The sequence below is a fragment of the Equus caballus genome, chromosome 24 (genome assembly GCF_041296265.1).
Source record: "Equus caballus isolate H_3958 breed thoroughbred chromosome 24, TB-T2T, whole genome shotgun sequence".
Taxonomy (NCBI): domain Eukaryota; kingdom Metazoa; phylum Chordata; class Mammalia; order Perissodactyla; family Equidae; genus Equus; species Equus caballus.
Window position 1 is genome coordinate 26825631 of NC_091707.1, and position 27087 is coordinate 26852717.

Sequence of the window (27087 nt, forward strand, 5' to 3'; positions counted from 1 at the left end):
GCCTTAAGAGATAACAGACATAGCGTCAGTTCAAAAGTGGGAAAAGAGCTCTGGCTAGTGAGAAGTGGGAGACCTCCTCTTCAAACAACTACAGGCAGGCATCTGGAAGGTTCCTAATACTGGAAATGGCACATATTTTCCCAACAAATAGGTTGGAAACTCCTTGCCCCTGCCCCACTCCCAAGCTGTTTCCTTATCCTATCCAGAAAGCCTGACAGTGATGCCTGTTATGTTACTTGAACAGGTGACTGATTTTATTACCTTAAAGGTTTCTTTCAGTCCTACTCTAGTATACCAGTGTTTTAACTTAAATTCATGCCCAAGAGGAGGTGGTATAAGGAATTTTCCTGACAGTGGATAATTTTATAGTAGAAAATGACTTGTTTTTACCTTGACTTGTTCTGTCTAAATGGGATAACCCTCACTGAAAGTAGCAACTAGGGGGTTTTCTGAGGTTTTGTCATACTTTGTTCTTTCAGGGTTGCTGTCAGCACTGGATCTTGTTGAAGTCAATCCTTGGGTGGCTGCTTCAGAGGAAGAGGCCAAGGCTACGGCTGTCCTAGCAGTGGATGTGATTGCTTCAAGTTTTGGTCAGACAAGGGAGGGGGAGGGCACACTGTCTATGACCAACTTCCTACTCACCAGATGAATCACAAAGTGAAGAACTTGTGAGAATTTAGGAAATACTGTGTGCTGACACGTGTGTCACAATGAACATTCCAGAGTTAAGAGGTATTTGAGGGGACAGATATTAAATGGTTGTCTGGGTCAATACTGCCTTAATGAGAACATTTGTGCATTCTCACAATTGTAAAGTTTCCTTCCTCTCTCCACTTCGGTGACCAATAATACTATTGTACATGTATTTGGTTTTCTGCAGTTCACAGGGTATTAATATGTTAGTGTACCATGTAAATTTAAAGTCATAAACAGCATTTATTACCTTGGTAGAGCATACTGGTCGTGTTGCTGTTCCTTCACACTTAAGTGGTTTTCGGTCTTCCCTCCCTCCTCCCACAGTCTGGCCACGCAGTGCATCCTTGAACTGTCAGCTCACAGCAGCAATACGCTTTATTCCATGTCTTAACGCCATTCATTCACAGGGTTGAAGTTCTAGTCCACAAAGCCTTCCCTGGATGAAGTTCAATGCTTCCGAAAGAATTTGTAATAAACCAGGCCTCCCAGGATGGCTAGCTCCAGTAAGATGATGATGGAAAGTAGCAGCTTGTTGGTCGTCACTCTACAAAGAGAAGCAAAGTGAGGAGTAGTCAGAAGTCTGGATAACCTTATTTCTTTCCATTAATACTTAGGGGTTTGACCTGGGGCCAAGGCTTGATACTGGGAGGTAGGCTGAATTTCTGTTTGATCACACAGCCACTTAGCAGTAAGTATTTATAAGGTTTTTTTAGCTGGTAAATGACAACTCAGAAGCTTCTTTAGCTGTAACTTAGGGATAACACATCTACCTCACAGAAAGGTTAAAAACTTGGACAGTAGATACCAAAGCATAAAAGTGGTTTCTTGATTCTAAAATGTCTGTCTTCAAATAGTATTTACTACTTCTCTTTAAAAACAGCTTTTCTAGGAGGAGCTAGTTGGAAAAATAATAAATATACATATGAAAAAGTATACCATTTTTGGAATCAGGTCGAATCATATTTCAAAACAGTAGAAATACACTATCGCTAACCATTTAGAGCTGCAGCAATTACATGCTACAGCTGTGAGCATATGCTGGGAGAAGAGTTTGTGGCAGACTCTCCAGTGCAGAAGGCCAGCTCAGGGATGAGGATAAGTAACTAAGCTGGGTAGGGCCTTTCAATCTCTGTTGTAAACTTCTTGCCCTTCTTACTCTCTCTTCCTCCATCAACCCAAATGGATGTCTCTATAAAGGTAGTATAGCAGCTTCAAAAAAAGGTACTATCTTTTGTTAACAGAATCTAATCTCTGGTTTTCATGTTCAGTCTAAATTGAAGGTTTCCCCCATTCCAAACAAGGAATTCACCACTGTTTAGTAGGAGAATGATTTTCCTAGTTCCATGACTTGGTAATAGTTTTGTTTCATGCACACTACCCACTTACCTCAAATTCAACCTCAGTGGCAATATTTCCTTTCTGCCCCTGCTTTTACTGCTGTCAGCACTCATGTCAACAGATTTGTTTGTTTTGAGGAAGATTAGCTCTGAGCTAACATCTGCTGCCAATTGTCCTCTTTTTTGCTGAGGAAGATTGGCCCTGAGCTCACATCAGTGCCCATCTTCCTCTATTTTTTATGTGGGATGCCTACCACAGCATGGCTGGATAAACGGTGCATAGGTCCACGCCTGGGATCGGAACTGGTGAAACCCGGGCTGCCGAGGCAGAGCACGCAAACTTAACCGCTATACCACTGGGCCAGCCCAAGAGTTTTTTTTTTTTAAGTCAACTTTGTACTAATAAGACAGAACTCCCAGATAAAGGGCAGACTACCATGAAGGGCAAGCAGAGCCAAAACCAAGTACTAAGAAGTAGCAGTGAAAAGTTTTCTAATCAAGTTTTTAAAAATATATTTCAAGAAATATGAAGCTCTATTTTTCCCATGTGCTGTCTTCTCTAAGGAATGTAAGCTTGGATTAAAAGTCTTTCCAGTGGATAAACTTTCCACTGCTCCAAGTCAGAGCATATATACTTTCAACAAAGGATTTTTTCCTGGGATATTTAACTACACAAGATAACATTCTTTATTTTTTCTGCTTTATTAGGACCATCACAAGTTATTGTTCAAAGCTTTGACATTCTTGGTTGAAAAACGTTAAAAGAAATTAATTTTGAGACTTTCTAAAACTTACTTTCTGGACATTGAACGGAGAATCTTTCGACTTTTGCTCAAGTTTTCACTTGTGTTTACCAGCTGAAAAGAGAAAACAGCAGTTACTTCCCCCTTCTTTCAAAAGTATACACTGTAGAATTTGAACATTCCTAAACTGACAGTGGGCATTAAGGAGTATATGTTGAAAAACTCCAAGAAATCAAACCAATTTAAATGATGGCCTCTGAGTATAAGTAGAAGAAACTGGAAAGGACAAGAGGCTTTAGTACTCATCAGGTAAGCTTAGGAATTATTATATCCAAGCTCGCCGTGGGGGACTTCCGGGATCAAGCTAATCTTTCACCTTAGCTACTCAAAACAGAAAGGCTTCAAACATACCTCACCAGTAACTGAAGCAACTCTGAGCAATTTGGGATTTGAATTTCATCAGCCAAACTCCAGGAGAGCCTCTTGAATTAGTGTTTGTTTTTATAGGCTGGTGGATTACCACTTTGGGATCTGGTTATTTTTTTTTCTTTATTCCTTTAAGAGACACTTACATTGAATTGTGAAAGGAATTAATCTTGAGCCTTTTTAAAAAAACTTTCTTGTTCAATTGCCTGTTACTAACCTAGATAGCTGGAGGATATTTCAACAGATGCCATCTGCCATCTGTTCCCATTGCCCAGTTGCCTTGGTAAGTTGATCTCTGAGCACATTCCTTGGCCTTTAAATTCAATCAATCCACCTCATATGTTCAAAAGTCAAAAACTACATTATCTGTAAGCAACTTGCTTTCTCCATAGCTTACCTTGAATTCAGTACTTTATTGTGACTTTTCACTGAGGAGAGAAGGGCATCACTGATTTAAGAATGGAGAATTGCAGCTATTAAGATGTACAAGATAATCACGTCAAATATTTTCCCATCTAAATCTTGCCCGCAGTTTGGATTTGCCTCATGCGATTAAGAGCACGGCATTCCATTGGCAAGTTGTACTGTTTTTAAAATTTTTATGCAGATGTATGGAAAGGAAGAAATGAGTTGTTTTTCAGAGCCTCTCAGAGTGATAGCAGGTTAGAGGCCCCAATTTAGTGTTCATTTGGCCTAAGTATTTCCATTTTCTTCCCACAATGATCCAGCTTACCTTTGGTAACAGTAAAGAGTTATAGTCCAGGATTGAACCTCTATAAATTGTCAGTGGTACTACTTTATGATATGGAAAAGAGCCTTGGCTCCAAATGACAGGAAATCTAGGATCTTTTAAAGTAGATGATATTTTCATAAAATTAGCAGACTGTTTCACTAGATGTATGAGAAATAAAAATCTGATTGGTAATACAGGAATTAATAAAAGAATGGAGTGGCTGCAATCTTAAATAAAAGCAGAAATTGGGTTTCTTTAGTCTTTTTTTTTCCCCCTCCAATGACCTCTAAATCTTAGGGGTGAAATTACTTCCAAGGGCAATCTCTCAGCCAAGCAAACTAAAATTGAGAAAAGCACAAGAACGTGAAAGGTCACACTCTGAATTCAGAACTGCTATAGCTTCTGTCAGTAGCAAGGCATCAGAGTGGAGTGGACCCACCCACTTTCCACACTCCTGCCCCTTCCCTGTCCGCCCTGACTTACTCTACTCTTGGTACGTTCCAACTGGTCACGTTGCTCCCCCAGCTCTTCTATGATTTCTGAGCCAATCTGGTCAGTCTCTGTGGCAATCCGATGAGAGCGCTCAATACTCTGGGTGGCCCGGTTCAGGCTATCAGTGCCTTGCAGAAGTAATGCCCTTTGAGACTGCAGCCGATTCTGACAGGAGTGTGGAAGGAAAATGTTAGATGACTTCCATTATAAATTCAGTGCCAGCACATTCCTTATGGCCGTTCTTATGTAAGGGATATAGTGTGCAATCATTTTTATTACTTTTAAGACAACCAAAGTGCTAATGAACTATAAGATCCTTCTCAAGGTCAGACTAAAGCAGAACCTGGAATCCAATATAGGAGCAGAATACCTCCCACTCCACTGCTTGTTACACTTAAGTGAGGCCAAAAAGGAAGGATTAATATTGGAGCATTTTCCCTGTGTACGTGATGAATTTGAACTGGCTCATGCATTTCTGGACTAGCAACTTCTGAGAGGCAGAGGCCCAGATTTGGGGTGTAGAAGCTACCTGAAAATGCATACAGCCTGTAACTTCGATAGTGCAACAAGCAAACCAACTAAACTCTACAGCCCTAGAAATAGAGTAATTCACTGAAGATTCCCACTTGATTGGTACTGAGGGACTCTGAATGAGCTATTAGTTTTCAGCACATATAGAAATCATTTAGAAGTCTGAGACACTACCACATGCTGGAAAAAACTTAAGTGGCTACATCTTGGTACACCCAAAAGGAATTTCACCTCTGGCCAACCAGAAAAACTCTGAAGTTGCCAAACTGGAGATTTGCTCTCAGGGCAGGAGGTGTCTGGGGCCAAGTACTCTGCCCCGATTTTCTAAATCCCCACCAGTTTTTTTACTCCACCTATAATCCTAAACACACAAGGCATGAGGACAGAAGTAGCCTTTGTCAGGCCAGAATTAACCACCACTGAAAGAAATGGGTGCAGCTCTAAGTTTTTAGCTATTCAAAGCATGCATCTGTGCACGCGCACACAAAGGGGCCGGCTCACAGGGCCTATCCCTGAGCAGGTGACTACCAGCACCAGACACCACCATCAAGAAGCCAAGGTGGGTTCCCAGATCAGAAGTAACAAGTCTTTTCACTTCACATTTGGCATATAGACCAGTGGATGAGGAAACCACTGAATGAGGCTGAAATAAACTCCAGTTTATTTTAGTTTTAGTTTAGCTTAAAAGAAGCAGAAATAAGGCTTTTTTAAATAAAAGATAAGGATTGTCATCTGATCAGGCTGAAGAAAGAACAGGAAAAGACAGATCACATAAATCAACCTCAGATTTGCAACAATAATTTTACTGTGATATACATTCCACATGTATATCTAAATTGTTTTTATTTCTGAAATGAATAATTTTAAAGCAAAATTGTTTGGACTTATCTCTCCCTTTTGTTTTCGGGTTTTTTTTCATTAACAACTGACCAAAGTCACTATTACACCTCTGATCTCACTTTAACAAGCTCCACCTACCTGCCTTTTCCAGTCTCACTTCACAAAGTGAATTATCAAAATTTTACATCATTCTCAAATGCTCCAGTTTTGACATCAGCAGTGTCAGGCCAGTATCATCTCAATGTCTCAAACTATAATCAGGATGCATCATGAAATAGGATTTATTTGTTTAAAATTGTACTATTAGCCTTTCTGCATATGTGCAGTCTGTACCTGTGGGCCCCCTTCCCTTTCCCACGCTATTTGCCAGGCCATTTCTACTTTGTATTGTGGAATATAGTAATGCAACGCATTAAATTTAATCTCTGAAGTTTTTATTCCTTTATCTAGCTTCTCTAGATAGTTTCAAAATACAGCTTTTTCATTTTAGTAGACTTTTATAAATCAGACTACTGGATGCTAGAGAAGCAAGTCTGGTTCACTTCCCATTAAACAGAATAAGGTGTTAGCCTCTTCTTGAGATGCATCTTGCCTTCTCTGCTGTATCTGGGCAGTTGGGCCATCTTTATATAAATGTAAAGGAAAGCTTGGGTTAATTTTATAACAGTACTCTGATAAACTAAAAATGTAACAAGTTTTTGGGCATACATGGGAAAGAAACTGGATCAACAGGTCAGAATAGAGAGTCCAGATATAATAAGACTAGGTAACACTTGTATACCTCCACTACATACTAAGCACTGTGTTATATATCAAGGATACAAAGAAATCTAAATAAGCATATGGTTTGGAAAGATCTGCATTAAATATAGTAGAGGTGGGTACCCAAGGGGAGAAGGGGAACTGGATACAGGAAAGAGGATAAGGTGGGAGAAACAAGAGTCTAGTATGCACTGATAACATCAACTGTACTCCACAATATAGTTAAATCTTGTACCATAGGCTCTTAAGGGGAAAAAAAGCAGCTGACGCTTACCATGTGCTCATTCTCTACAGCATATGTGCCATATTTCATGTCTCCTCGGCCCCCAGGTGTAGCTGTCAAAGGTGTGCTTCTCACTTCCCGGTGGAGTTTGGCAAGGTCCTTCCGGTAGGTTCGAAGCTTAGACATCATAGGGTTACGGAAAGATAGGGGCGCATAACGTAGTTCCTCTTCCATCTCTGCCAGCTAGGAAGGCAGAAAGTAGCGAGTGGATGGCTTGGTTCTTTTCTCTCTGATCTGGGCACATGCCTGGTTTGGAATACTCAAACCACAGACAACCCCAAATAAGTATATAACCATATGCTCCATGAGGGCAGGGACCACACGTGACATGTTCACCTTATTATGCTGAGTGCCTGGCACAGTGCCTAGCAAGCATAGAACAGGCATTCAAAAAGTATATGACGGGGGCCAGCCTGATGGCGCAGTGGTTAAGTGTGCACGTTCCACTTTGGCGGCCCGGGGTTTGCCAGTTCAGATCCCAGGTGTGGACATGGCACTGCTTGACAAGCCATGCTGTGGTAGGCATCCCACATATAAAGTAGAGGAAGATGGGCATGGATGTGAGCTCAGGGCCAGTCTTCCTCAGCAAAAAGAGGAGGTTTGGCAGCAGATGTTAGCTCAGAGCTAATCTTCCTCAACAAAAAAGTCTATGATGAATGACGGAAAAAACTAACAAGCACCTTATACCTCAGTAAATATTTTTACACACATTCCCTCATTTAATCCTCACAACAAATCAATAAGATAGGAAAAACTACTTCTACTTCATATATAGGACTTGAAGAAACTTGCTCAAAAATTACACAATAAGAGCTGTTAGGATTCAAAATCTTCAAGTTGTCTTTTCAGTATACCAAGTTCTTTACTGTTACGGTTCAAGTGCTATCATGAAGCACTCCGAAGTTCTACAGTACTACAAGCGATAGGGGTTTGGCATCAAGGTTCTTCCCTTCCTTCTCCTCTTTCTGAAAATCAATTGTCTGTCTCCATGTCTGAGATAACCAGGGGTGCAAACCAGATTTCCATTTTTCTGGGATAAGTAAAATGTAACACCTAGACATGTTCACAAGAGGCCATAAATTATTTTCATCAGCCCGGGGTGGCCAAGAGTAGACGTGGTTAATTTTGCTAAATTCAGAGAAAGTATGTAAGCACCAAACAAAGAAACTAGTATTAGCTAAAAGATTTTTTTAAATGCCACTAAGATGTTAACTGAAAAGGAATACTGGCTCCCTAACAGATATCATGGATATGCTCAGCTGCACAGAGGTATTAGGAAAAGCTTCTAGTACTCCTATTATGGAGAAGCTTCCACAGTCTGGTGGCCTGATCCTCCTTAAAACATATATAGAACAGAGAAAAGCATGCAGATAAGCTTAACTTCTCAGAACTTCATTCAGGTAGGGAAGTTGTTCTTCAATAAGCAAGAAGCAAGTTCCCTGGCTTAAAAGGAATTTTTCATCTCGGTCTACTCTGTGGTAGCAAAAACCAGGAGCAACTATTTCTGCAGGGTACTGCCAGGGACCCGGATGTTAGCCCCAATCTCCTGAAAGGGTTTGCTGAAGGTACAGCATAATGATATGGAAACAGAAAAATTGTTTTCTTTATTTAAAGAAAAGCCACAAATTAAGAGAGAAGCAATTGTTAAACTGCTCAGCAACCTGGACCAGCTTCTGACAAACTCTGGGTCCTGATTGGATCTCATCCTGTTCATGCATGCTTTGCCCAAGGTAACAAATCCAGCCATTATGCTGTCTTTTAAAACAGAAGGAAATGTGGCTAGAACCACCTCTGAGCTACATTTTCTGTGACAGTAAGTTTAACAAAGAAGAATAACTGATTTTTTTTAAAAAGATTTTATTTTTCCTTTTTTCTCCCCAAAGCCCCCCGATACACAGTTGTGTATTTTTAGTTGTGGGTCCTTCTAGTTGTGGCATGTGGGATGCCGCCTCAGCATGGCCTGACGAGCGGTGCCACATCTGCACCCAGGATCCAAATCGGCAAAACCCTGGGCCACCGAAGCGGAGCGCGAGAACCCAACCACTCGGCCACGGGGCCGGCCCCAGAATAACTGATATTAATGGCCAGTTTTTAAAAGACCACTCAGGTCCTTACATGAGGAATGTACTATCAAAGACTCATTTCAGGAGAGTCTTCAAGCTTTACCCCTTTATGTTTGTCAACCCCCCTAAACATGCATCCCCGTCAACTGGCCTCATTTAGTAAGAAATAATCAAAATCAGAATCAATAGATGAACAGTTAATCTGTGATGTGGTCATAGGCATTACTTCTGGAAAAGACCAACACCAGGTAGAAGAAAACAAAGACTTGCTCCCTGTTCTCACCGTTTCATTTGCTTCCTGTTGCTTTTCATCAAAATCTCTGATCAACTTCTTCTTCTCTTCTGGAAAAGATAGACAAGTTTCAAATGCTCAGCCCTGCTTCCATACATTTGTAGAGGCCATTCCCTCTGCTTAGAATAAACTCCCCATTCCTCCCCTGGTGGAGGGAGTAGTACTTAACCACCCTTAAAAGGCATTTAAAAATGTATGGGAACTTGTTACCAAAATGACAAGAGGGAGGGTTTTACTATTGGCATTTAGTGCCCAGGGAACAAAAATATCCATGCGTGGGACAGTCCTGCATAATAATTATCTGGCCCCAAAGGCCAATAGCGTCCTTACTAAGAAACACTACAGCTCTAAGTTAATCATTGTCAATCCTTTTTCCCCCCATCCTAAACACAGGGATCAAGCACACTCATCAATAACAATGTATAACAATCCTGGTTCTTGAAATTCTGTGCCCACTTTCACCCCCCTCTGTGAATCACTTCTCTATATTTTACCCTTATCCACTGCTTTTCTGTAAAACAAATTCAAAACCCACCTACTCTGCTTGCTGGGGAGGCTGCATGGTATGGCACATGTTTCTCAGTCATACCCACTGGCAGTGGTGGGAAATGATGTAAATACCACTGACTCACAGTGAGAAAGTCATCCCCCTATGACTTCTTTTAATCCTTCACATCAGGCCATTTTGGTGCTAGTATGTCTTTAATACCTAAAAATTACCAATCTACCCTTTTAACAAAAATAGAACAGGCTTCAGCTTCAAAACAGATTTCAGTTTCAAAACAATAACATCTAACTAAAACAGCATTGTTTTGCTGTCACTGTACTTTTTCTGATCATTTAGATGGGTTCCACAGATTTTCCATTTAAAGTAGTGATATAAAATTTCCTTTTTAAAATAACTGTATGAAATAAATGTATCTTACATGAAATAAGTTGATACAAAGAAAACGATTAAGTAATAGTAAAAATGGTACTGGGACACGCAAAGATGAAGGGAGTAGTGGCATGCTGTCACCTAGTAAACACTTGCACAGGGAGAGCTGCTGCTGAGTAAAGGGGGTTAGGTTCTGGTCCTAACTCTGGGCTTGGAGCCCTCAACCAGAACCTCAATGTGTAAGCTTGGAAAATTCTCTTCATCTCTTTGGGTTCTGATCTCCCTCCTTGGCTATAAAATAAAGAGGTAGGTCATCCCTTCATATCTAACAAGCAAAAATTAGCCCTATTTATGAGGAGCTTGATTTTTTTAAATGTATACATCCAAATGAATGTTCTCTTTGGAAATCTACACATAAACTACTTGTTACCACAAAGTTACCATTGCTTACAATGTTTTTTGAACTCTTCTTTTGGAACTACCTTCACAATTTGGATAATGTCTTTTTTAAAATTGTAGTAAAAAATATATATATAACATAAAATTTACCATTTTGACCATTTTTAAATATATGGTTAAGTGGCATTAAGCACAGTGACACTGCTGTGCAACCATCACCACTATCCATCTCCAGAACCTTTCCATCATCTCAAACTGAAACTCCGTACCCAGTAAACACTAACTCTACATTTGCCCTCCCCCCAGACTCTGGTAACTACCATTCTACTTTCTGTGTCTATGAATTTGACTATTCCAGGTACCTCATATAAGAGGAATCATACAATATTTGTCCTTTCACATCTGGCTATTTCACATAGCACAGTAGTCTTCAAGATTCACCCATGCTGTAGCATGTATCAGGACATGGTCTTTAAAGCTATGCATTTCTCATTCAACGTGACTCCTAAATACAAGCCAGCACTTCCATTAACTGAAGGAAGAGCAATCTTTTCCAATGCCAAAGAAAATAGCGGAGTTGGGCTGATGGAGGGATGGTATGTGGGTACTCAAAATGCTGTCCTAAGATTTTCTTGGATAATTTTATTTACCTTGATTTTCTTCAGCCTTGACTTTCTAACCCAATGCCATATAAGATGTAATACCACTGTCATGCTTTATTTGGATTTACATTTTGTTAATCACAACAGCATCCAGCATGTCAGTTGCCTGCTACTTTTTAAGTAATCAAATCGTTTTGGATGTGTACGTTCTATATTCTCAACTTGAGATCAAGCTCCTCTAGAATAGAGAGATTTACTGTTTCTTTTACAAGTCCCATTGCTTCTAGAACATTGAACCTGGTAGGGTGGCTCCTTAGATGTTGCTACCGCCTGCAAGGGCAAATGACAACGCACCCTTTACTATGCCTCATTCATTGTCATGTGACATTCTCTTAACATACACAAGGCACTCCACGTGAACTACTTCTCAGACCACACCACTCACAAAACCCAGGGTTTGTTGTGTTTTTTTTGTTTTTGTTTTTTTTTAGTGAGGAAGATGGTCCCTGAGCTAGCACCTGTGCCGGTCTTCCTCTATTTTGTATGTGGGACACCACCACAGCATGGCTTGATGAACAGCGTGTAGGTCCGCACCTGGGATCCGAACCTGCAAACCCTGGGCTGCCGAAGCAGAGCGCATGAACTTAACCACTATGCCACCGGGCTGGCCCCTGTTGTTGTTGTTGTTGTTTTAAATGGAACAAAGTTCAGCCATGGCAAATGATATACATCTTGATCATCCATGATGTAACTGAAATAAAGCACCACAGCAGCTGTTATGATCCCTGGGTAGGCTGTGTTTTCAGCCACAAGCAGTGAAATAATATTTGCAATCAAGAATGGCTACTTCCATGGAGAGGTATCACGTTATTTTGTAATAAGCTGTCACAGAAGTGCTGAGTGTCATCACTCCTCTGAATAGACACATCTCCAAACTCAAGCACACTCACTTCTGACAGTATGAAGTATTCTAAGAAGAAGGGCATTCCCTTCCTAGCTTGGATTTTTCTGCAACTCTGTTAGTCATGAAGTCTCCTCCTTTATTCTTCCTTTTTAAAGAATATGAAAGTCTGCATTCTTAAGAGGCAAATTCTAGAATGATTCAAAGAAAGTGCCTATATAAATAAAAGTAGGGGGGAAAAGAGCAGCCCACAGAATCTTGAGCCTTTCACTAACTTCCCTGCATGATTCTGTTCTTCTTGGTCTTTTTGGAGTTGGGATACTCTACCTTCTACCTGGTTTAATAAGACATACATTCTTCTAGGAGTGCTCTACAGTTTATATACTTTTTTTTTTATTAATGTTATGATAGATTACAACCTTGTGAGATTTCAGTTGTACATTTTTGTTAGTCATGTTGTGGGTACACCACTTCCCCCTCTGTGCCCTCCCCCCAACCCCCCTTTTCCCTGGTAACCACCGATCAGATCTCCATATCAATATACTAAATTCCACCTATGAGTGGAGTCATATAGAGTTTGTCTTTCTCTGACTGGCTTATTTCGCTTCACGTAATACCCTCGAGGTGCATCCACGTTGTTGTGAATGGGCCAATTTTGTCTTTTTTTATGGCTGAGTAGTATTCCATTGTGTATATATACCACATCTTCTTTATCCAATCATCAGTTTCTGGGCATGTAGGCTGGTTCCACGTCTTGGCTATTGTAAATAATGCTGCGATGAACATAGGGGTGCAACGGACTCTTGAGATTTCTGATATCAGGTTCTTAGGATAGATACCCAGTAATGGGATGGCTGGGTCATAGGGTATTTCTATTTTTAACTTTTTGAGAAATCTCCATACTGTTTTCCATAGTGGTTGTACCAGTTTGCATTCCCACCAACAGTGTATGAGGGTTCCTTTTTCTCCATAACCTCTCCAACATTTGTCACTCTTGGTTTTGGATGTTTTTGCCAATCTAACGGGTGTAAGGTGATATCTTAGTGTAGTTTTGATTTGCATTTCCCTGATGATTAGCGATGATGAACATCTTTTCATGTGTCTATTGGCCATATTCATATCTTCTTTTGAGAAATGTCTGTTCATGTCCTCTGCCCATTTATTGATCGGGTTGTTTGTTTTTTTGTTGTTAAGCTGTGTGAGTTCTTTGTATATTATGGAGATTAACCCTTTGTCGGATAAGTGGCTTGTGAATATTTTTTCCCAATTAGTGAGCTGTTTTTTTGTTTCAATCCTGTTTTCCCTTGCCTTGAAGAAGCTCTTTAGTCTGATGAAGTCCCATTTGTTTATTCTTTCTATTGTTTCCCTCAACTGAGGAGTTACAGTGTCCGAAAAGATTCTTTTGAAACTGATGTCAAAGAGTGTACTGCCTATATTCTCTTCCAAAAGACTTATTGTCTCAGGCCTAATCTTTAGGTCTTTGATCCATTTTGAGTTTATTTTGGTGTGTGGTGAAAAGGACTGGTCAATTTTCAATCTTTTGCATGTGGCTGTCCAGTTTTCCCAGCACCGTTTGTTGAAGAGACTTTCTTTTCTCCATTGTAGGCCCTCTGCTCCTTTGTCGAAGATTAGCTGTCCATAGATGTGTGGTTTTATCTCTGGGCTTTCAATTCTGTTCCATTGATCTGTGGACCTGTTTTTGTATCAGTACCATGCTGTTTTGATCACTGTAGCTTTGTAGTATGTTTTGAAATCGGGGATTGTGATTCCGCCGGCTTTGTTTTTCTTGCTCAGGATTGCTTTAGCAATTCGCGGTCTTTTGTTGCCCCATATGAATTTTAGGATTGTTTGTTCAATATCTGTGAGGAATGTTCTTGGGATTCTGATTGGGATAGCATTGAATCTGTATATTGCTTTAGGTAGTATGGACATTTTAACTATGTTTATTGTTCCAATCCATGTGCAAGGAATGTCTTTCCATCTCTTTATGTCATCGTCAATTTCTTTCAAGAAAGTCTTGTAGTTTTCATTGTATAGATCCTTCACTTCCTTGGTTAAGTTTATCCCAAGGTATTTTATTCTTTTCGTTGTGATTGTGAATGGGATTGAGTTCTTGAGTTCTTTTTCTGTTAGTTCATTGTTAGTGTATAGAAATGCTACTGATTTATGTGTGTTGATTTTATACCCTGCTACTTTGCTGTAGTTGTTGATTATTTCTAATAGTTTTTCTGTGGATTCTTTGGGGTTTTCTATATATAAGATCATGTCGTCTGCAAACAGCGAGAGTTTTACTTCTTCATTACCTATTTGGATTCCTTTTCTTTCTTTTTCCTGCCGAATTGCTCTGGCCAGCACCTCCAGTACTATGTTGAATAGGAGTGGTGAAAGTGGGCACCCTTGTCTTGTTCCTGTCCTCAGAGGGATGGCTTTCAGTTTTTGTCCAGTGAGTATGATGTTGGCTGTGGGTCTGTCATATATGGCCTTTATTATGTTGAGGTACTTTCCTTCTATACCCATTTTACTGAGGGTTTTTATCATAAATGAGTGTTGGATCTTGTCGAATGCTTTCTCTGCATCTATTGAGATGATCATGTGGTTTTTGTTTTTCATTTTGTTGATGTAGTGTATCACGTTGATTGACTTGCGGATGTTGAACCATCCCTGTGTCCCTGGTATAAATCCCACTTGATCATGGTGTATAATCTTTTTGATGTATTGCTGTAATCGGTTTGCCAAAATTTTGTTGAGGATTTTTGCATCTATGTTCATCAGTGATATCGGCCTGTAGTTCTCCTTCTTTGTGTTGTCCTTGTCAGGTTTGGGGATCAGGGTGATGTTGGCTTCATAGAATGTGTTAGGGAGTTCTCCATCTTTCTCAATTTTCTGGAACAGTTTGAGGAGAACAGGTATTAAGTCTTCTTTGAATGTTTGGTAGAATTCTCCAGAGAAGCCGTCTGGTCCTGGACTCTTATTTTTGGGGAGGTTTTTGATTACCGTTTCTATTTCCTTACTTGTGATTGGCCTATTCAGATTCTCCATTTCTTCCTGATTCAGTCTGGGGAGATTGTAGGAGTCTAGGAATTTGTCCATTTCTTCCAGGTTGTTCAATTTGTTGGCATATAGTTTTTCATAGTATTCTCTTATGATCTCTTGTATTTCATTGGTATCTGTTGTGATTTCTCCTCTGTCATTCCTAATTTTATTAATTTGCGATTTCTCTCTTCTTTTCTTGGTGAGTCTGGCTAGGGGTTTGTCAATTTTGTTAATTCTTTCGAAGAACCAACTCTTTGTTTCATTGATCCTTTCTATTGTCTTTTTTGTTTCAATATCGTTTATTTCTGCTCTTATTTTTATTATTTCCCTCCTACTGACTCTGGGCTTTGTTTGTTCTTCTTTTTCTAGTTCTGTTAGGTGTCGTTTGAGGTTGCTTATGTGAGCTTTTTCTTGTTTAGTGAGGTGGGCCTGTATTGTGATGAATTTCCCTCTTAGGACGGCTTTTGCTGCATCCCAAATGTTTTGGTATGTCGTGTTCTCATTTTCATTAGTCTCCAGATAAAATTTGATTTCTTCTTTAATTTCTTCAATGATCCATTGTTTGTTGAGAAGCGTGTTGTTTAGTCTCCACATTTTTGCACCTTTCTCTGCTTTTTTCTTGTAGTTGATTTCTAGTTTCATAGCATTATGATCAGAAAAGATGCTTGATATTATTTCAACTCTCTTGTATTTATTGATGTTTGCTTTGGTTCCCAAAATATGGTCAATCCTTGAGAATGTTCCATGTGCACTTGAGAAGAATGTGTAACCTGCTGTTTTTGGATGAAGTGTTCTATATATATCTATTAAGTCCATCTGGTCTAATTTTTCATTTAATTCTATTATTTTCTTGTTGATTTTCTGTCTGGATGTTCTGTCCATTGGTGTTAATGGTGTGTTGAGGTCCCCTACTATTATTGTATTGTTGTTGATGTCTTCTTTTAGTTCTATTAAGAGTTGCTTTACAAATTTTGGTGCTCCTGTGTTGGGTGCGTATATATTTATAAGTGTTATGTCTTCTTGGTGGAGAGTCCCTTTTATCATTATATACTGTCCCTCTTTATCTTTCTTTATCTGTTTTGCTTTGAAATCTACCTTGTCTGATATTAGTATAGCGACACCTGCTTTCTTTTGTTCATTATTAGCTTGCAGTATTGTTCTCCATCCCTTCACTCTGAGTCTGTGTTTGTCTTTGGGGCTGAGGTGTGTTTCCTGGAGGCAGCATATTGTTGGATCTTGTTCTTTGATCCATCCTGCCACTCTGTGTCTTTTGATTGGGGAGTTCAATCCATTTACATTTAGAGTGATTATTGAGATGTGAGGGCCTACCACTACCATTTTGTGTCTTGTTTTCTGCTTTTCTTCAGTTTCCTTTGTTTCTCGTCCCATGGTTTAATCTGTTCTTATGTAGAGCTGCTACTCTCTGTTGTTGTCCTTCTACTTATCTCCTCTGCTCTTGGTTTTGTAGCCCCTTTCCTTTTTTGGATTTTTCAGGAATGAGGGTTTTCCTGAGGATTTCCTGAAGAGGAGGTTTTGTGGCAATGAACTCCCTTAATTTTTGTCTATCTGCGAAAGTTTTTATTTCTCCATCGTATTTGAAAGATATTTTCGCTGGGTAGAGAATTCTCTGCTGTAGATTTTTGTCCTTCAGATTTTTGAATATATCATTCCACTCTCTTCTAGCCTGTAAAGTTTCTGCTGAGAAATCTGCTGATAGCCAGATGGGGGTTCCTTTGTAGGTTAGTTTCTTTTGCCTGGCTGTCCTTAGTATTTTCTCCTTGTCGTTGACTTTTGCTAGCTTCACTACTATATGGCGTGGAGTTGGTCTTCTTGCATTGATAAAGTTTGGAGATCTATTGGCTTCTGTCACCTGAAGATCCATCTCCCTCACCAGATTTGGGAAGTTCTCAGCCATTATTTCTTTGAATAGGCTTTCTGCCCCTTTCTCCTTCTCTTCTCCCTCTGGTATACCTATAATCCTTACATTGCATCTCCTAATTGTGTCTGATAATTCTCGGAGAGTTTCTTCATTTCTTTTTAGTCTTGCTTCTCTCTCCTCCTCTGCCTGCAGCAATTCTATATTGCCATCTTCCAAATTGCTAATTCTTTCCTCCATATTATCGGCCCTACTGTTCAGAGCATCTAGATTTTTCTTAATCTCCTCTATTGTGTTCTTCATTTCCAATATTTCTGTTTGGTTCTTCTTTATCGTATCAAACTCTTTTGTGACATAGCTCCTGAACTCGTTGAGGTGACGGTCAGAACTCTCTCTTAACTCATTGAGAATTTTAATGATGGCTGTTTTGAAGTCATCATCATTTAGGTTATATATCTCATTTTCTTTGGGATTGTTTTCTGTGTATTTGTTACTTTCTTTCTGTTCTGGAGATTTAATGTATTTTTTCATATTGCTTGATGTTGTTGATTTGTGCCTCCGCATGGAGATAGAGTTTATTTGTCCTTTCACTTGTTTCAGCTGCTGCGGTGGGGGAGCAGCTGTTTATACTGCACCAACCAGGAACCCTGTCCGCAGTTGCTAACTGGGCCTGGGCCCCTCCTCGTAGCCACAGTGGCCCTTTGGATTCCCTCCTCTGCTGTGGGGGCCGTCACAGGGGGGCTTCAGGCTGCTGGTGCCTACTGTTGCAGCCCACCTAGATGTGCTCTCTCCTTGGGGTCTGCAACGGTGTTATGGGCTTTTCCAGCGGCCAGGGGTGGGATCACTTATATTTGTCGCTCCATTGCTGTCGGCACCCACAAAATCTCACTTGTCCTCTACGGGTCATAGGAGAGCTATTGGCATCTTCTACAGTCTGTGGTTAGTTCACCTAGCTATGCTGCTTTTGCCCTGGGGTCTTCCAGCCTTGTGGCTGGTGGCTGGGTGCCTTCTACTGGTGCTGTGCAGAGGCTTTCCCTAAGGCTGCTGTGAGCCTGTAGGGTTTCCCCCTAGGCTACGAAGCTGGGTCTCTGGAACTCCCCCCAGCCCCAGTCCTCTCTGAGATCTCCGGCTATCCCTAGACCCATGGGGCGGGCAACGGCAGCTGGGGGTCGCCCCGCCCTCTGGGATTCTCTCCGGGCCTCTCCTGGAGCCGTGAATGCTCGGCGTGGCCCCTCTGCTAATGGCAGACAGAGAGTTTTGTCTGCTGCCCGGGCGGAACTCCGGCGCTTCCCGTCCGGGTCGCAGAGCCGGCCTTTGAAACTTCCCCCAGCCCTGGTCCTCTCTGAGATCTCCAGCAATCCCTAGTCCCACGGGGCGGGCAACGGCAGCTGGGAGACCTCCGTACCCTCAGCGACTCTCTCTGGGACCCTCCGGGTGCCGCGAACACCCGGCGGGGACTCCCCGCCAATGGCAGGGAGAGACTCTCCCCGCGGGCTCAGGTGTGCAACTCCAAAGTTTCCTTCTGCGTTTAGGAGTAATTGCGGGGGGTTTAGGTAGGGTTCTGGTCACCTGTTTCCACCGTCGCTCCTCTGTTGTGTGCTCGCTCCTGCCCTAGATGTGTGTAGATCCTCTGGGGGCGTCCGTTGGAAGAAAGCCGCTTGCGGGTACTAGGCTGCTCGTCGGGGTCGGAGAGTTTTCACCTATTTCCACATCCTCCCGGAGGAAAGTCCATCCGCCTTCCAATGTATAGTTGCGTGGGTCTCTCAGACGTCCTGAGATGCTGTCTGGATATCCTTTGTCAAGCGATAAGTGTCCAAATAATTGTAGACTCGAAGGGGGAGAGACAAAGAGGACTACTCACGGCGCCATCTTGGATCTTCTTCTACAGTTTATATACTTTTAAAATAAATATGCTTCCTTTGAAAGCAATTTGAAGAACTTCACCACATTACAAGACTCTTTATGGAATCCTAAGATTAAAAATGGAGGAAGACAGCCTGGTGGCATAGTGGTTAAGTTTGCGTGCACTGCTTTGGTGGCCCAGGGTTCATGGGTTTGGATCCTGGGTGCAGACCTACATACCACTTATCAAGCCATGTTGTGGCAGCATCCCACATGTGAAATAGAGGCTGATGGGCACAGATGTTAGCTCAGGGACAGTCTTCCTCAAACAAAAAGAGGAAGATTGGCAACAGACGTTAACTCAGAGCTAATCTTCCTCACCAAAAAAGACAAAAAAAAAACCCCAAAAAAAACAAAGCCTTTGAAATCATCCCTTCTGATGATGAAGCCAGGGAGGCAGATATTTAAAGGTTCAAAAAAGGGTGAACCCTACCGAATTGAGAGCTATCAGTAGCTGCTTCTTTATGCTTTAGTCTCAGAATTGTGAAACCAATCAATGTTGGAGCTCAGACGGACCTTAGAGATCATTTAGTTTAACCTCATCTTACAGTTGAGGAAACTAGAGCCTGGAGAAACTGCCTTGCCTAAGGTCACAGGAGGAGTAAATGGGTGGCAACACCAGTTCTCGAATACAAGTCTACTGACTCCCAACCCAATGCTTCTGGACATTATAGCATTGAGGGGCATTTTTGTGCTCCCAGGGTACAGCCTTCAGCAACAGGTAAAATCTGTTCAGACCTCTTAGTTTTTTAGGGAGTTAGAATTACCACTACAATCAACTACAAAACAGCAGGACTGCATACTGGATAGAATGGGCACCAGAAATAAGAGCGAGTGACTCCAAACAACACTGTCACCCACCCAACACGCCTTGCCAAACGAGTCACATGTGAGTGACTCACTCTGAGACTGACTCTGTTTGTAACCTGGGTGGATGATAGCATCATGTCCTAAACATGGAATAAAATGGAAGCAGCCAGCTCTGAAAGAGCTAGAGGAAGGCTACCTTAATGTTCAAGCAAGGTGGTAGCCTGTCTTCCTTACAGGCAGTTTGAATTACCAGCCCAACAATGACTAACCTTGGCCCATTAGAGCTATGGAAATAACTTTGGTTTCACTAGGATCTTTTTTTTTTTTTGAGGAAGATTAGCCCTGAGCGAACTACTGCTGATCCTCCTCTTTTTGCTGAGGAAGACTGGCCCTGAGCTAACATCCATGCCCATCTTCCTCTACTTTATATGTGGGACGCCTACCACAGCATGGTGTGCCAAGTGGTGCCATGTCCGCACCCGGGATCCAAACTGGCGAACCTCCGGGCCGCCGAGAAGCAGAATGTGCAAACTTAACCGCTGCGCCACAGGGCCGGCCCTAGGATCTTTAAACTATGTGGTTAATTTGCTTTTGGCGCCCCACTGTGGCATTTCTAGGACCTACATCCTCTATTTGTACACCACAATAGTTTACCTGATCTTACACCATACCGGAGGTAAAAACATCAGATCCCTCTAAGCCTGTCTCCTGTAAATAGGAAATATAACAGTAGCGTAAGGTCGTCTGAAAGGGTTAAAAGAGATAATACATATAACAAGCTCTTAGCAAATGTCATGCATATTAAGGGTTCAATAAACAGTAACTACAATATATGACAAGCCCATAGCTAACATCATACTCAATGATGAAAAGCTGAAAGCTTTTCCTCTAAGATCAGGAACAAGAAGGATGCCCACACTCACCACTTTTGGAAGTCCTCGCCAGAGCAATTAGGCAAGAAAAAGAAATGCAAGGCATCCAAATTGGACAGGAGGAAGTAAAACTGTCACTCTTTGCAGATGACATATTACATACAGAAAACTCTAAAGACTCCACAAAAAAACTGTTGGAACTAATAAACAACCTCAGTAAAGCTGCAGGATACAAAATATATAAAAATCTGTTGTGTTTCCATACACTAATGATAAACTATCAGAAAGAGAGATTAACAATGCCATTTACAATTGCATCAAAAAGAATACAATACCTAGGAATAAATTTAACCAAGGAGGTGAAAGACCCTGTACACTGAAAACTATGAGACACTGATGAAAGAAAGTAAAGAAGATACAAACAAGTGGAAAGATATCCCATGCTCATGGACTGGAAAAAAATCAGTATTGTTAAAAATATCCATACTACCCAAGCAATCTACAGATTCAATGCAATCCCTATTAAAATTCCAATGGCATTTTTCACAGAAACAGAACAAACAACGCAAAAATTTGTAAGGAACCACAGAAGATCCCAATTAGACAAAGCAATCTTGAGAAAGAACATAGCTAGAGGCATCACGTTTCTTGATTTCAAACTATATTACAAAGCTACAGTAATCAAAACAGTATCATACTGGCATAAAAACAGACAGAAAGATCAATGGAACAGAATAGAGGCCAGAAATTAAGCCACACATGTATGGTCAATTAATTTACAACAAAGGAGCCAAGAATATACACTGGGGAAATGTATTAGGAAAATCCAGTCTTTCCCCCTCCTAGATCTTTCTCTCCTGTATAGGGAAAACCCAGTCCTTCCTCCTGCGTGTCTCATTTACTACTCACACAGAACACTTCACTTCTGGTTACCAAATGTGCGTGGGGTTTTTCTCACACCAAGCAATTCTCTGTGACACCAGCTGGCTGTCCTACAATTCAAATCAATTCTGACAGTACCTGGAGATAGCATTCGATTCCACAGGCGAAGAGCTCAGTCTCATAAGACTGACCCCCCACCCCCCTCTTCAGATGCCAAGTGCAAGTAGCAGGTCCCCAGGTTACCCACAACTTCTGTCCAGTTTGGCTACAAATTGGAGGTTCCCATGACCCCTTCCTCAAGTTTGATTAACATGCTAGAGCAGCTAACAGAATTCAAGAAAACACTTACTTATTAGGTTTACCAGTTTATTAAAGGATATAAAGGACACAGATGAAGAGATACATAGGGCAAGGTCTGGAAGGGTCCTGAGCGCAGGAACTTCTGTCCCCGTGGAGTTGCGGTGCATCATCCTCCCAATGAGGATATGTTCACCCACCTGGAAGCTGTCTAAATCCTATACTATTGGGATTTTATGGAGGCTTCCTCAATAGGCATGATCAATTATTAACTCCATTTCCAGCTCCTCTCCCCTTGCTAGAGAAGTAGGGAGCAAGGCTGAAAAGCCAAGCTTCTAATCAGAGCTTGGTCTTTCTGGTGACCAGCCCCCATCCAGAAGCCACCCATGAGCCCAGCCAGAGTCACCTCATTAGAAAAAAAGATGTTCCTAGTGCTCCTATCACTTAGGAAATGATAAGCGTTTTAGGAGCACTGTGCCAGGAACCAGGGGCAGAGACCAACAGATATATTTTCTATTATCTCACAGGAAAGGATTCTCTCACAGGAATGGACAATAAATAGTGTTGGGAAAACCGGACGGCCACATGAATGAAACTGGACCACTATCTTACACCATGCACAAAAATTAACTTGAAGTGGATTAAAGACTTGAACATAAGACCTGAAACCATAAAATTCCTAGAAGAAAACACATGGGGATAAGCTCCCTGACCGATCTGAGTGATGATTTTTTGAAGTGGACACCAAAAATAAAGGCAACAAAAGCAAAAATAAACAAGTGGGACCACACCAAACTAAAAACCTTCTGCATAGCAAAGGAAACAACAAAATGAAAGGCAACTTACCAAAAGGGAGAAATAGAAGCAAATCATATATCTGATAAGGGGTTAATATCCAAAATACATAAAGAACTCATACAACTCAACAGCAAACAAACAATATGATTAAAAAATGGGCCAAGGATCTGAATAGACATTTTTCCAAAGACATACAGAAGTCTCACAGGTAATGAAAAGATGCTCAACATCACTAATCATCAGCAAAATGCAAATAAAAACCAACTGAGATATCACCTCACACCTCTCAGAAGGGCTATTATCAAAAGACAAGAAATAAGTGTTGGCGAGGACACGGAGAAAATATAGAGCTTATGTTCTAGCTCAGGGGCTTTCAAACTCGACATGCATCAGATCTCCTGGACAGCTGTAAAACAGACTATTAAAACAGTTAATGATTTAGTAAGTCTTGGGTGGGGCCCAAGAACAGGCATTTCTAATGAGTTCCCAAATGATGCTGATGCTGCTGGTTCAGGGACCACAGTTTGAAAACCACTCTTCTAGTGAAAGGAAGACACATAATAGACTGTAACATCATAAATACGGAAAGTGTCGAACATGTTAGAAGACAAGTGCTCTAGAAAAAAGGGAAAGTAGAGCAAGATAAGAGTAGTTGTATACAGAGCTGGTATTATGTTTTATTTAAATAAAATAGCCAATTTCCCCTATAATAGTAATAACGGCTAATTACCCTTACTATTGTCAGGCAGTATTCTAAGGGCTTTACATATATTAGCTCAGCGAATCCTCACAAAACTCCTATCAAATACTTTAATTTATCCCCATTTTGCAGGGGAAACAGTTAGGTTAAAATAAGTTGTCCAAGGTCACACTGCTACTAAGACGTGGATCTAAGATTTGAACCCAGGGATTCTGGCTCTAGAATCCTTGCTGTTAAATATTATATTATACTGCCTCTCAATTCACATGATATCATCTTCATAAATGTCATTTTTAATGGCAGGAGAAGAAATATCTTGTCAGGCTAGAACTGACAGACATTATGCTCTCTATTCTATAAGCACCCTTGATGTTCTCATCCACAACCCAAACAAGCCTGCTTCTACTACTATATTTCTTATTTAAGTTCACATTCACTCAACTGACCAAGTGAGAAAATGCAGACACCTCGAATCTGTCTCCCTATTCACCCTATTCATGTCCAATCAGTCTGGTTAATTTGTGCCTCAGACTCACCTCTTGGATTTAGGACTCTCTAGATTCCCATGTTACCCCGACAACTGCCACAAAGGCTCCTAACCTCCTAAATGGTCCCCTGTATTCAGACTCTTGTGCTTCTCTTTCATCCTCTACTCAGCCACCAGCATTCTCCTTCTAAAATAAAACCTGACCATTTTAGTCAGCTGCTTGAAATCCTTTACTGATTCTCTATATCAAGTCCAAATGTCTTAATGTGACACTTCGGTGCCTTCATGACCTGGCTGTGTCTTACTTTCCTCATCTACTGCTGCTCTCCCCCACACAGCTTAAGTTCCAGTCACAGCTGTGAACATTCGATTTCTATTCCTTTGTTGACTCTTTCCACTTCCCCTCTGTCTGGCCAATTCCCATTCAACCCCTTACACTCAGTTCGAAGTTCTCCTTTCTATGAAGCTTCCCCCTTTGCTCCCCCACGCTCAAGTTAGCCTTTTTTTTCACAGTCTCAAAACTATTTTAGGACTCATCACACACTTTGTTGTAAATTTGTCCCCATTTAAGGCAAGAACTCTTGGAACTCCTCACAGCCCAGGATAGTGACTGACACATAACCATTCCCAATAAATGCTTATTGAAAAATGACTGAGTTCAATTACAGCCCCTAACCTAAACGCAAGGGCTGTGTTACACACATTATTCAGTGCCTAATAATTCACGATGGAAATTAAAGCTCTGAAAAGCTTATGCAGTAGTCTCAGAACTAGAAAAAAAGGATTCAGAGATGAGGCCCAGTGTGTTTGCTTAAATTCAATTTATTCAACAAATATTTACTGAGTAGTATGAATAAGGAGACTGAAAGTTGTTGAAATTCTTATCATAACCTGGGAATATGTGTACAGTATATTCACTTACCCATTAAACAACTAGTAGTCTGTTACCAGCAACTTGTGTTAGAGTATTTTGTGCTTGGGTAGAAATTTTCACCTTTTTGACTGTCCTCTTCGTAGGAATGAGAAGGTTAGGTAGATGAAGATAGTGAATTTAACTAATTCAGTTATCTATTTTTCAAAACAGAATGCTCTTTTGCACTATTTAGCCTTACAGAAATGGACACTGCAAAATTTAATTCAGCACCACGCTGAAAAACTGTCTATTTTTCAACCTTCTAAATCTGATCCCATCACTCTCCCGCTCAATACCTTTTAACTGCATCCTGCGGCATTTAGAAAAAGATGCAAATCTTTCACCACAGTCTACAAGGCCCCATGTGACATGGCCCTGCCTACCTCTTTCCAACCTCATCTATTACCACCATCTGCTCATTCCACTCCAAATACACTGGCCTTCTTGCTCTTCTAGAGCATACTAAGCTCCTTTCTGCTTAAGGACCCTTGCAGTGCTCTTCTGTCCTCCTGACACTCACTTCTCCCAGAGTTTTGCACGGTTTAGTCCCTTCATTCAAGTCTCTGCCCAAATGCCACCTCCTCAAAGAGGCCTTTCACAGCCACCCTATTTAAAATTTGAGCCTCCCTCCCACCCTGCAACTCTCTATCCCTTTGCCCTGCTTTATCTTCTTGTATTGCCCTTAACACCGTCTCTTAATATTTACATATTATTATCGACTCACTAGAACGGGGATTTTTCTTTTTCATTGTAATTTGCAATATTATCAGCATCTACAACAGTGTCTGGCACACAGCACCCTCTTCCAATAAATATATGTTAAACAAACGTATGAATTTCATTCCCAGCAGAGTCACTGAATTCATATGACCTTGGGTAACTCACAGAGCAAACACTCAAGCTCTGACCCCTAAATGAAAACAATAAAACAAAGTCTTATCTGCCTTGCCGTCAAGATCTATTTGTTCTGAGGCAAAGAACCACAGCAGGTCTTCCTATGAATTTCACTGCAAAACTCTAGCCCCTCCAAGCAAAGCTTGCAGCAACCTGAATTTTGAAATCAAGGGGCAGGAAATAGTCTAAGCAGAAAGTTCATAAGAGGACCAGACCTAAATACTACAATCCTGATTTTAAAGACGAGCCCTCCAAAAATGATATCTACCAACCCCAAAACTTATGACTCTTCTGGGTTCTTAACTCTTTTGGTGCTACAAATCCTTTGCCAGTCCGGTGAAAACTATGGACCTCTCTTGAGAATAATGCTTTTAAACCCATAAAACTAAATACAGAGAGCTACAAAAAAAAAAACAATTCTACTAAAATAGAGGACCGCAGATGTAAGGTCTCCTATGCTCTTTTTGGCCACAGTGAAAACGAGACGAGAAAATTTTGAAAGCTATAGGAAGATCAAAAGGGAGAGTCCCAAGGAGACGACACCATCCCAGAGCACCCTAAGTGGCAGCAGGGAGTCCTGGACGCCAGGACCCAGCCAACCCTAGGGGGCGTGTCTGAGGATGAAGAGCGGAGAGAAGAGGGCCCGGGTCTGGGACTCTTCCTACCAGAGTGCGCGAGGCCGAGTTCCCCAAGGCTGGGCCCGCCCCCGCATCACCTGTCCCTGCCGTCCCCAGGAGCCGCTCCGGCACCCCTCGCAGGTCTTCATGGAGGCCGCGGAAGATCTCGTGCAGTTTTTCGAAATGTTCCGAGGAGGTGGCGGAGGTGGCCATGGCCCAGGCCACACTCGAGCAGCGGCCGCCGAGACTCTGGGCACCGGGCCCGCACCAACCCCGCGGTCAGCCGCCCAGCCCCGCAGGCATCACGGCGACCGCCGCCACCGCCGCCCTGGACGAGGCGCTTCCGGGGCCGCGGCGGGGTCCTCCCGAGCCGGAACGCCCACTCCCTGCAGTCCGTCACGGAGGGAGCGCCGGGCGCGAAGGCCTGACGGAAAGTCAGGCATGCTGCGCTGCCCAGGCGACTCCTGAAGGAGCAGCAGCGCGCGGGGGCGAGCGACAGTCTCAGGGCACCGGAAATACCCAGTCCGGGGTTGGGGAGAGCGCCACAGTGGAAAGCACTGTGGGGACCCGCGGGACGGGCAGCGTGGCCGCCTCTCTCCAGGGCCCCGCGTGCGGACGAGGGGTGGGCGCTGCAGAGCATGCCGGGGGCTGTAGTTCGGCGCGGAAGACGCTCCAACTTGGAGGTCACGCATTCCGGGGGGCGGTGGTGCTGCCTGCGCCGCGGATGCCCTGGGTGACGCTGACAGAAAGTGGTTTGGTATCAGTGCGCTCCTGGATGTTATCTTCATCGTCGTCGCATTGTTTCGCCGCCCTGACTTCGTCAGTTCACGTTGTGACTGTCAGCTTTCAGCCCTGGAAAGATAGCTGGGCCAGGTTCCAGCCTGCCCTGGAGCAGTGAAGCACTTTTACTGGGGAGTTCAAGTGACCAGGATCACGTGCTTTCAGAAGTGGTCCCTGGGCAGTGTGACGTCCCAAATGCGCGCTCGCTCTCTAGCGGCCGGGCTCGCCTACTGCCTTCGTTCACTCAGC

The 27087-nt window shown here is 42.0% G+C and overlaps 2 protein-coding genes across 3 annotated transcripts in view; one reads left to right on the top strand and one right to left on the bottom strand.

The window, feature by feature from the left end:
* Positions 1–955, top strand: part of ARG2 (arginase 2) — a 31625-nt gene extending 30670 nt beyond the window's left edge. For both annotated transcript variants that reach the window (XM_001499892.7, XM_014735659.3), the window contains exon 8: positions 480–955. In XM_001499892.7, coding sequence (XP_001499942.5) covers positions 480–649 — 170 coding nt within the window. In that variant the 3' untranslated portion in view covers positions 650–955. The remainder of the gene's footprint in view (positions 1–479) is intronic.
* VTI1B (vesicle transport through interaction with t-SNAREs 1B) lies at positions 917–26991 on the bottom strand. Its single transcript, XM_023627975.2, has 6 exons — positions 26157–26991; positions 9190–9248; positions 6835–7026; positions 4419–4592; positions 2829–2890; positions 917–1240 (listed from the first exon to the last, which is right to left on the bottom strand). Exons 1-6 carry the CDS (start codon positions 26269–26271, stop codon positions 1144–1146), a joined length of 699 nt encoding a protein of 232 aa, XP_023483743.1. The 5' UTR covers positions 26272–26991; the 3' UTR covers positions 917–1143.
* Between the last annotated feature and the right edge of the window lie 96 nt (positions 26992–27087).